Source organism: Bactrocera neohumeralis, chromosome 4 (genome assembly GCF_024586455.1).
Source record: "Bactrocera neohumeralis isolate Rockhampton chromosome 4, APGP_CSIRO_Bneo_wtdbg2-racon-allhic-juicebox.fasta_v2, whole genome shotgun sequence".
Taxonomy (NCBI): domain Eukaryota; kingdom Metazoa; phylum Arthropoda; class Insecta; order Diptera; family Tephritidae; genus Bactrocera; species Bactrocera neohumeralis.
Genome location: NC_065921.1, coordinates 60,677,514 through 60,689,371, shown reverse-complemented (window position 1 = coordinate 60,689,371; position 11,858 = coordinate 60,677,514). Strand labels below are relative to the sequence as shown.

Here is an 11,858-nt window from a genome sequence, read left to right as displayed (position 1 = left end):
CAGTTAAAACTTATAGCGTTGGAGATAAAGTTTTTATCAGACGAAATAAAAGACTTGGAAACAAATTTGATAAGGTGTTTGTTGAGAACAGAATTGAAAAAGACCTCGGCACGACAGTTTTGATTGATGGCAGAAAGGTACATAAAAGCAATCTTCGTTAAATATAAAACCATTCAAATCAATATTTTCCTCCAAGCAAAAACACATAAAAAAAACAAAACATCATAAGCAAAGGGTAACAGCATTAAACTAACATAAAATATATATTTAAATAAACCACTTGCTAATTTTTCGAATTATCACGATAATCTTAAGAAATTTCGCAACTTGAATTATAATTAATTTTGTATGACATTGTTTCATTTATTTTATATAATTTAACATTCATAGTAATTCTGTTCTTTATTGTAGTCAGTAGTAACCAAACCAAATCCTTTGTAAAACTTAAGCCAAACCACCACGCAAATATGTATGTTTCCACTGTCTGTAAACTCTGAGAATTCAAGCATTATACATATGTTCATCAAATGAAAAAAGGTGTGGATCGAGGTATCTGATCAAACCGAGGACGCTTTGAACTTGAGAAGGAGGATAGTTAACGTAACGTGTAGCGTGCTATATATATATAGCCGACGCAATCGGTGCATCCATACCTACATACATACATACCATATGGTACATACATTAGAAGATGAGCGCAAGCAAGAGTGAGGCCTTAGCAACAGCTTTCCATGCTCTCCGATGTTTTCCATTGTCAATTCCCCTTCTTCTAAAAATGCGCGGGAAAACGCATCTGGCTTTTTCCAAAAGAGTGGAATGCTCTCCAACAACAATCGATGCACCTAATTCATTTTACGTCAGGTTGAGATCAGAGTGAAGTGGCAGTAAGAATCAATAAAAAGGTGGACGTGGAACAGGCGAGTTGTATCGCCGTATCGCCGTATCGATTAATCATAAATAAAAAATACTTAAACTAAAAAAGACTAAAACACTTAACTTGCATAAGCATGTGCTGCAAATTTCTGTTGTTGTTGCTACCAGCTTTTGTTAAGCAAGCCAGGAAAATCCTTTACTATTGTAATTGTAATTTCACTCGCATTCGCACAAAGTGAAAAAAGCACTAAAAATCGCATGGCAAAAGATTGGAATTTCTGCGGCCTTCGATGCACACGCAAAATGAATTTTCATGGAGTTTTGATGGTGGCACTGACGAATACTTATAAACATACACACACAAAAATTCCAACCAACACACGCAGATGCCCATACGGGATATAAAATGCAATTTATTTATCGTTAAACCCCATTTTTAAGAAACACATTAAATTTAACGCTTGAACAACCTGTAACAATAAATTATTTAATATCTTGTTATCGACTTTCTATAAAATGCTTCAGGGGAGCCTTTCTCATCTGCTTAATTATTTCATATTTAATATTTTCATGGTTTAGGTTATGTCACGTCGTGGCAGGAGGTTGCCATACATGGTTCTTAGAATTGGCGCATGGGTTAGCCTAGGTGGGTAATAGATAGAATAGCTGTCATACCATACACCATTGTGAAACCATCGGAACAAAAAGCCCTCACCCTATTGTCTCTCTGAGCCACCCCCTGCTTCTGATGAAGTTCATCAGTACGAAAAGTCTATCTCTGCAACCTCCGAAATATCATCAAGAAACCTAAACTTTACCTTCGCATAGAAGATAGTTTATAGTCTCCTCCTTTTTCTCCTCTTGATAGCTTCCAAAGTGGTCGTTTTATGGTGTTCCAAGTCTGTGGTTTTACGTGAGTACCATCCGACGACGACCTTACCCCACGGTGCTTAAAAATACATACATAGATAAAAAGAATGCGTTGATCAGCGCCCAGAATTGTACAAGCTTTTTGCCGTACTCTGGGTCCGCCATCCGGCCGCAGTGTGACTCCACACTCAACTGAATTTTCAATTCTAAATGCCTTTAGGTTTAGACCACAGCCACCACGAATCTCTCCAAAGGGACAAACTCAATGAGCAGATTGGAGCGAACTCCAAAGGAAAATGCCCCCCTTGGTATCATATTTAAATCACCGGTCAGACTTTGTAGCTTTTGCTACTACGAGTTGAGCACCGATCAAAATCAATGGCTGGTGACATTTGGCGCTTGAACTTCAACTGTCTTTTCATTAGAAGGAATCTCAGACTCAGACTTTGCTGATATTTCGAGGCAAGGCAAATAACAGATATAGTGAATATCGGATTTTAGTCGCCTCTTTCGATAGGCATACCTTACCGCGGACAAATTCTACCCCCTGTTATCACTGCTATCAGAGGGGGCATATTAATTCCTTGTCTTTCGGAGTCTATTTATAGGGTTGTGCCCTCTCATGCTAGTTCGTCCGCTTTAAAGTTACCAATGATGTCACTTTGTACTGGAACCCATTGCAGGTTTATCGTGAAATAGGATATTACATCTACTAAGAGATTAAGGTTTTCTTTCACTAATTTTGACGAAGACTAATTTAAAAACCGCTTGGCTATCTGCATATATATGTAGTAAATAATCATTGTATCTTAGACTGTTGTAGTCTATACTTGGAAGACACTGCAATAATCTGGAAACGCAAGTTTGTTGAAAAGACACCACCTCCATTTGTATGGACGCTTATCCCTGCGCTCTTGTCTATCTCGCCCTTTTCCCACTCTTTTCTGGAAGGGAAGACAATTTTGGGGACCGAATTTAAAATCAATTCTATATATTTATTTCGAAAATCCGTGGTTTTGGGTAGATTCAGGAACTTATTATGTATCATAGAATGTCTCTTGTTACTGGCGACTAATAAGGAGGATTCGTCTGTCTAAAAGTTGTCTTCGCTGCCAGTTGCTTGCAAGATAAGCAGTAAGAGTAAAATGCAGAAAATTGTGAGATTTTGATACTGAAAAATTCCGAACATGGCGTTCCACTTGGCTCGTAGAAATTTATCGCATTTTATAATATTATATTATTAGAAGTTTTAGATTCGGACTTTCCTGTATTAAGCTAAAGAGAAGCGCTATAGCTAACAGATTTAGCAATATTTATCCAGTTTGCCTTTGAAGCAAAATTTGGCATATTGACCGATCGATTAACATAATTTAACTGTTAAGAACAAGTGACGAAATTAGAAAATGTGAGAGGAAAAAAAATGATTAAAACTAGATTGCCGTGAACTCTGTTACTTTCGCTCGTGCGTCAAGTTAAAGAGCTCGCTCAAAAAGTGTTGACTTCAGTAAACGCTGCACCAATAATAACACTTAAAACCACGCATTGAAATGCTTCACTTGACTAAGCGCACCGAAGTAAGTTAGCATAATAAATTATATGGCGAACATGTCTCCGTGCTTGTGTGTGTGTGAGCGGCTCAATTGTCGCAGATCAATGATTTGTGGTGCCACGCACTCGCTCCTTGACGCGCCGGTACGAGATAGTCGCAGCGTGGACATTAGCTGCAGGGTGTATTACATGACGTATACGCGACCGCAGAACGCAAAAACCAACATGGGAGGATGACAATGACGACAGCAACAATAGCAGCAGCAACAATAGCCATTGTACATGCCAAAGCACATACAACAATGCGGGCAGGTTGAACAGTTGGCAGTGGGTCAAGTAGTCGCATCTAAGGTCCTCTATCTCCAACCAATTTGAACACCACTTCCTAGTACGAGTATTGTTCCATGAGGTTTGCACTCGTTACGTTTCAATATACGGTTTGCTTTTATTGTCCGTTGTATATTGTATATATGTTGCAAACTATTTTGCTGCACATGTAGCTGAGCTGGGTTCATTTGGCTGTGTGAGGCGTGACGTTGTCGCTGTGTGGCGCGCTTCTACGCACGCACAGTCACTTTGGTCACGTATCTGCCATTAATTAAACTCGCATTGTAAGTAAAAATTTTCTGTCAAATCGCGTGCAAATACCGATCCCGCTGCCATGCAAAGTGCGCATACTCGCATATGCAATACACGTGTACCGACAGCAGCACAACCGCAAACAACATTGATGCGACAAATTGCAACAAGTTGTGTTAGTAGTTGTTGTTATTTGTTTCTGTTGTTAAGTGTTTACCCAGTCTCATTACTACTATTTATCAAAACCGGCTTAGTTTGTGGCTTAGTTCTTAGTTCGTGTTATATTGTTGTGATCAACGCATTCGCTATGCCACTATCCCGTTATTTAATGGCAGCCCAGTGATAAATTGAAATGCGTCCAAATTGATAAGCGTAATCTGGGCACGAATTGTCCAATTTTACAGTTTTACTTCGTGGTTAGTTAATTTTAGTGGAGTATTGAGATATTCGTGCTGGGATTTGAAACGTAATAAAGTTGGTTTTGACTTCTGAAATCCTTTAATTTGAGTGGGGCCTTGTTTCCTACTAAGGAAGTTTACATCTTAGATCCTATATTCAAAGGTTGGATTTCAAAAGACATTAGGGGAGTAGGACTCTGCTTCTATCTATGCCGACGAATCCAAAATGGACTGCGGAGTAGGGCCAGGGGTATACACCATTGATCTTTGCATCTGTCTTTCTATCCGTCTACCAAGCTCAGGCAACATTTTCCAAGCGAATCAGATTTGTGATAGTACAGATACCTCAGAAAAACATTTAAACCTAAGCATTCGCAGCATGGAACCTCATTGAAATTTTTAACAGACATTCTACATTCTCTAGGCAGATGGCGCTGGAGCTATGAGTTAATTTGCAATACCTTCAGCATATTCTAGAAAATTTAATTTTCGATTAACTGAGAACTTCTTCCATACTTCGATTTTTGCACTCTATTCTAACTCAATAGTTTGATATACTTTACATTTTTGTATTTCTTCACTCCCAGGGTGGAACGTAAGGAACGTAACGTCCAAATGGAATCTTAAATTCTCTTTTGTATGAGAACAGTCATACGACCTAAGCAATTTTGTTTTAGAACATAATCCTGTTTGTGTTAATGAAGAAATTGTGTGCTTAATAAACTCTGGGTTTAACAGTAAAAAAAAGTTTTTTCATGACGTACGGAAGGAAATTGTGGTAAACTCAATGTTTATTTGAAATGTTTACTCCAAAACTCCGAAACAGAGATTAAACTCGAGTTTGCGGTTGAAAATGAACTTAATATAAGTATAACCTTGACCGATTGGCTTTCCGCATTCATTTTTCAATATTCTCAATAAGTTAGGAACTTTATACTTATGTGTCCTTCGTAAGTAGCCTGGATATATTGGTGGCTTAAGAAACTCCGACGTTGACAGAAAAAAACAGAAAAATTGTTTTCACAATGAATTAAAGGAAATTATGGTAACCTCAGTGTGATTTCATAAGCTTTAATTCTAAACACTGAATGAGATATTAAACTCAAATTAAAATAGGGCACACTCTTTACTTTTTTAAGACGAATTGAAAGGAATTTTATTAAACTTTACTTTTATTTAAAGGGTTTAAGGCTAAACTAGAAATGAAATTTACATTAAACTCGAGTTTGCGGCGCATTGTGAAATTTTTGTAAGCTGCCACGTGTGACTGCATGGCTTGCACCCTATTCTAAAAACTTATCTACACATTAAGTGGCGTATGCTTGTGCGTCGTCCCTAAGTAGCCACTTAAGTACTTAACAAACATATGCTTAAGTTCAGGGATTAAATAAAATTGTGGTCAAAATTAAAATGGCTAGTTTAAACATTAGTAATGCTTGTAAATGGCTATCAAGAGTGACCTGCCCACAAACACTCACACACACCCCCAAAGCACTTCAAAAGAGACATTTATCTTAAGTAAAGCCAAAAGCAAAAAGAAAAGGGAAAATAAAATAGGCAGAGACCAAGCAAGCAGCACTCGAATTCCCGAAGTGCTGGCTACTCGCAACAAAGAATGTGTGTGTGGTCACTACAGTGGGTCGAGAAAGAAACCAGCACAAATTAGCTTTTATTTTAAAGTTCTCTTTTGCGAGGCACGAAGGCAAGAAGAAGAGTACTAAATAGCAGAAAATCGAGTATTTGCACAGCCATTGTATTGTATAATTAAAGGGAATGCGTTGTATACCGAAAGGATACGTGCTCGAACATATGTATGAGGTGGAAGAGAAAGTAGAAAGGATGCGAGAACAGTTTTATGTAACTGTACACACACAAGTGCTGAAGGAAGAAGGAACAAGATGAAATAATGATTGTATTTATGAGGGTACGTTTGTGTGTTTGTAAAGAATGGCAGTCTTGAGCAAACAAGTGGCCGACAATTCCACAAGGACTTAGAAAATCATATATAAGAGCGTGCATGTGGTGGGCAAATATAGTGAAAGCACGTGGACTTAGAAAGGAGGGTTCTGCTCTTGTGACGTGGCTAAGCTAAGCTCTAAGCTGCATTACCTAGATGTAATTTTGTTCATTGTTAGTGAGAAGTTCGATCGTTTGTGTGTCAAATTAAAATGTTTTTATGGATCAGCAAAGTTAACATGGATCAGTAAATAAAGAAGGGTCCCCTGCTTAGGGTTGTGCGCTGGGTTTGGGACCCGCCACGTAAAAAACACCCCCAATGAAAAGAAAGCGACAGCCTCGGAAGAGAAACCCCCTTTTGATGACGACCATGGCAAACGAAATAAGGACTACGAGATAAGGGCATGCACCTGGAATGTCCGGACCCTTAATTGGGAAGGTGCCGCTGCCCAGCTGGTTGATGTCCTCGCGAAAATAAAGGCTGACATCACCGCCGTCCAAGAAATGCGATGGACGGGACAAGGACAGAGAAGAGTAGGTCCTTGTGACATTTACTACAGTGGCCATATAAAGGAGCGCAAGTTTGGTGTTGGATTCGTGGTGGGAGAGAGACTCCGTCGCCGAGTACTATCATTCACTCCGGTGAATGAACGTCTAGCCACAATCCGCATCAAAGCGAGATTCTTCAACATATCGCTGATTTGCGCCCACGCCCCGACGGAAGAGAAGGACGATGTGACCAAAGATGCCTTCTATGAGCGCTTGGAGCGCGCTTATGAGAGCTGCCCCCGCCACGATGTCAAAATCGTGCTTGGCGACTTTAACGCCAGGGTGGGCAAAGAAGGTATATTTGGCACTACGGTCGGTAAATTCAGCCTCCACGACGAAACATCCCCAAATGGGTTGAGGCTGATCGACTTCGCCGGGGCCCGAAATATGGTTATCTGTGGTACTAGATTCCAGCACAAGAAGATACATCAAGCTACCTGGCAGTCTCCGGATCGAAAAGCCACCAACCAGATCGATCATGTTGTGATAGACGGAAGACACGTCTCCAGTGTTCTAGACGTGCGTACGCTCCGAGGTCCTAACATCGACTCGGATCACTATCTTGTTGCAGCCAAGATACGCACCCGCCTCTGTGCAGCAAAAACGCACGTCAACAAACACAAGGAAGGTTCGACGTCGAGAAGCTGCAATCACAACAGACAGCCGAACGATTTTCTACTCGGCTTGCACTCCTGCTCTCTGAGAGCACTCGTCAACAACTCGGTATAAGGGAACTGTGGGACGGCATTTCAAATTCCTTACGTACAGCTGCAACCGAAACCATTGGTTTTCGGAAAGTGCAAAAGAACAGCTGGTACGACGAGGAGTGCCGTGTCGCAGCGGAGAGAAAACAGGCTGCCTACCTCGCAACGTTACGATCGACCACTACACGTGCGGGATGGGATAGATACCGAGAGTTGAAGAGGAAGCGAGACGCATTTGCAGACAGAAGAAGAAAGAGGCCGAAATGCGTGAGTACGAAGAGCTTGATAAGCTGGCCGACAGGGGTAATGCTCGAAAATTCTACGAAAAAATGCGGCGGCTTACAGAAGGTTTCAAGACCGGAGCATACTCTTGTAGAACCCCCAAAGGTGATCTAGTCACTGATGCCCAGAGCATACTTAAATTATGGAGGGAACACTTCTCCAGCCTGCTGAATGGCAGTGAACGCACAACACCAGGAGAAGAAGAACCCGATTCCCCAATCGATGACGATGGAGCAGACGTTCCATTACCCGACCATGAAGAAGTTCGAATAGCAATTGCCCGCCTCAAAAACAACAAAGCGGCAGGGGCCGACGGACTACCGGCCGAGCTATTCAAACACGGCGGCGAAGAACTAATAGGGTGCATGCATCAGCTTCTTTGTAAAATATGGTCGGACGAAAGCATGCCCAACGATTGGAATTTAAGTGTGCTATGCCCAATCCATAAAAAGGAGACCCCACAATCTGCGCCAACTACCGTGGGATTAGCCTCCTGAACATCGCATATAAGGTTCTATCGAGCGTATTGTGTGAAAGATTAAAGCCCACCGTCAACAAACTGATTGGACCTTATCAGTGTGGCTTCAGACCTGGAAAATCAACAACCGACCAGATATTCACCATGCGCCAAATCTTGGAAAAGACCCGTGAAAGGAGAATCGACACACACCACCTCTTTGTCGATTTCAAAGCTGCTTTCGACAGCACGAAAAGGAGCTGCCTTTATGCCGCGATGTCTGAATTTGGTATCCCCGCAAAACTAATACGGCTGTGTAAGTTGACGCTGAGCAACACGAAAAGCTCCGTCAGGATCGGGAAGGACCTCTCCGAGCCGTTCGATACCAAACGAGGTTTCAGACAAGGCGACTCCCTATCGTGTGACTTCTTCAACCTGCTTCTGGAGAAAATAGTTCGAGCTGCAGAACTAAACAGAGAAGGTACCATCTTCTATAAGAGTGTACAGCTGCTGGCGTATGCCGACGATATTGATATCATCGGCCTCAACACCCGCGCCGTTAGTTCTGCTTTCTCCAGGCTGGACAAGGAAGCACAGAAAATGGGTCTGGCAGTGAACGAGGGCAAAACGAAATATCTCCTGTCATCAAACAAACAGTCGTCGCACTCGCGACTTGGCTCTCACGTCACTGTTGACAGTCATAACTTTGAAGTTGTAGATAATTTCGTCTACTTAGGAACCAGTATTAACACCACGAACAATGTCAGCCTGGAAATCCAACGCAGGATTGCTCTTGCCAACAGGTGCTACTTCGGACTGAGTAGGCAATTGAAAAGTAAAGTCCTCTCTCGACGAACAAAAACTAAACTCTATAAGTCTATGGTCCTTTGCGCATTGGCCACGGCGAATATCGCATTCGATGGAACGATGAGCTGTACGAGATATACGACGACATTGACATAGTTCAGCGAATTAAAAGACAGCGGCTACGCTGGCTAGGTCATGTTGTCCGGATGGATGAAAACACTCCAGCTCTGAAAGTATTCGACGCAGTACCCGCCGGGGGAAGCAGAGGAAGAGGAAGACCTCCACTCCGTTGGAAGGACCAAGTGGAGAAGGACCTGGCTTCGCTTGGAATATCCAATTGGCGCCACGTAGCGAAAAGAAGAAACGACTGGCGCTAGAACTGGAAAACAATCGATGTCTGGGGCCATCGATGTTTTCGATGTTTTTGAAAGAAAACATCGATGTTTCATCGATGTTTTCAGTTAAAACAAAAAATTAAAACTTAACAAATTTATTAAGAGATCATTGTTTTTGATTTTTGTTGAGAAAAAGTAGCTTATCTACTATATTCGATTTTAAAGCGCATCTCCTGTCCGATACAATTTGTCCAGCTTTGCTGAACGCTCGTTCAGAAGCGCAGGAAGACGCTGGTACGCAAAAATACTTCTTTGATAATATTGCTAAAGCTGTCGTATCCTTTGTATGCTCCTAAAATGAAGAGAAAATTATTTTTGTTATATTAACCATGTGAATAATTATATTACACTTATTATTACCTTCCAATAGTCAAGTGGATTGACTTCTTCAGCTTCATGCGCCGTTTCAAAATATTGGCGCAAAAGAATTATGGCGTCAGCTTTATTTGATTTTACTTTATCCTCCAGCTTTTGACTCATGAAGGAAAAGCGTTTGGGTTGTGGTGGTGTTGGCTGTGGACGTGGTGTTGTTTTTGACAAAAATGTGGAGACTTCTAACTCTAAGGCTTTTTTAGCCTGCTCAGCATTTGATGGCTGCAGGAATCCATCCTTTTTGAACCGTGGGTCCAAAATGGTTGCAAGCCTTGTCGCGGTACGCTCCTCGTACTGTGAAAATCTCTCTGCCATTCGGACCCTTAGGTAGTCGACGACTAGTTTAGCCTCTGGAGATATGAAAGAGTTCATTTCAAATATTTGTTTGCGCAGCTCACAGCATGTTGGAATGATCAGTGATATAGTCACTTTTGTGTCTGCAGAAACGGATACGGTTGCATCCTGAAATGGATTAAGTATCTCAACCAGTTCCTTTATGAGTGTTATTTCGTCTGCAGTAAACGGCGGTAAAGACTTTGGGGTTTTCAAAAGAACTCTCGAGATTGCTTCATTTGTCTCCAAAATACGCTGCATCATAAAGAGAGCACTATTCCAACGCGTAGGAACCTCCTGGATCAAACTGTACGGCTTATTAACGCCTTGCTCTTCCTTGAATTTAGCATAAGCTATATTGCTCGCTTTAAAAAAAGCGACTGTGCGCTTGCACTTCACAATAATTTCGGAAACGCATGGCAGCTTTAGCACATCTTGCACTAATAAATTTATCGTATGTGCAAAACAGGGAATATGCATGATTTTAAGCAGCTCACAAGCTTTTTTCATTGTGGCGTCATTGTCTGTTACTACACAAACGACTTTACCTTGCAAACCCCATTCAGTTACAACATTATTTATAGTATCAGCAATGTTAACAGCTGAGTGGTTAGTTGGTGTGATAAGTTGGTTCGTCGACAAAATTTTTGAAGCAAGCTCAAAAGATTCGGTTACAAAATGACACGTAACAGTTAGATAGGATTCATTGGCTCTTGATGACCAGCCATCGGTTGTTAATGCGACGCTTTCGACAATCTGAAGCTCTGCTTTTAAAGTTTCTTTTAGACTATTGTATTCATTTTTTAATAGTACATTGCGCAGGTGAGTCTTACTCGGCATTTTGTAACGTGGATCTAGTTCATGGATCAGCTTGGTTAACCCAACATTATTAACCACATTTAGAGGTAAGACATCGGACGCAACCATATTTAGTACCAGCTTGTCAATGCGTTTCTTTTTGTCAGAGGTATTAGAGTAGAGGATATCACGCTCTAGGAATTTCGTCATGCATTTTGCTTTCTCTAAAGGCTGATCTTTAAGTAGCGTAGGATGCATGCGCTTCAAGTGATCCATAAGGTTGGTCGTGTTTCCACCGGTTTTGTACTGCTTACCGCACTGGTTGCAAATAGCCATATTACTCTCCTTGCATTTCTTAAAAACCTGCCAAACCATCGACGTTTCCCTTTTGCGTTTATTTGTGTGCTGCTGTATGTCATCCTCAACTACATTTTCTTTATCGCCAGTTGATATTGATGTTACTAAAAAAATACAAATACAGACACATGTTATAAGTATACATATACAACATACACACATTTTTACTTGTATGCAGAACTATTTAGAAACAATACTTACTTTTCACAAATTTGTCCCAGTTTTTATCACCACGCTTAAAGCCAACACCACCGTTCGCCTTCAAGTTAGTCCAAGTTTACTGTATATTATCATAAATTTAATAAGAAAATAAAATAATGCGAGACAAAACCAATTCTACTTACACGTTGCTCCAATGCACAGATACAATTAAAAACAATCGATAGTGGTCTATGAGCCATCGATGTTTAGAAAATTTAAAAAACATCGATGGTATCGATAGTGCCATCGATTGTTTTCCAGCTCTAACTGGCGCGCTGTTGTTAACTCGGCTATAATCGCGTAAGCGGTGTCTACGCCAATTAAGAAGAAAGAAGAAGAAGAAGACTTTGAATATCTCGATCCATCCATCGAATACTAT

At 41.0% G+C, this 11,858-nt stretch overlaps 1 protein-coding gene across 1 annotated transcript; it reads right to left on the bottom strand.

The window, feature by feature from the left end:
* Window positions 1-9,497: 9,497 nt before the first annotated feature.
* Window positions 9,498-11,077, bottom strand: LOC126754545 (E3 SUMO-protein ligase ZBED1-like). The gene is made up of 2 exons (XM_050466625.1): window positions 9,779-11,077; window positions 9,498-9,710 (listed from the first exon to the last, which is right to left on the bottom strand). The coding sequence occupies exons 1-2, from the start codon at window positions 11,048-11,050 to the stop codon at window positions 9,525-9,527; spliced, it is 1,458 nt and encodes a 485-aa protein (XP_050322582.1). The 5' UTR covers window positions 11,051-11,077; the 3' UTR covers window positions 9,498-9,524.
* Window positions 11,078-11,858: the final 781 nt, after the last annotated feature.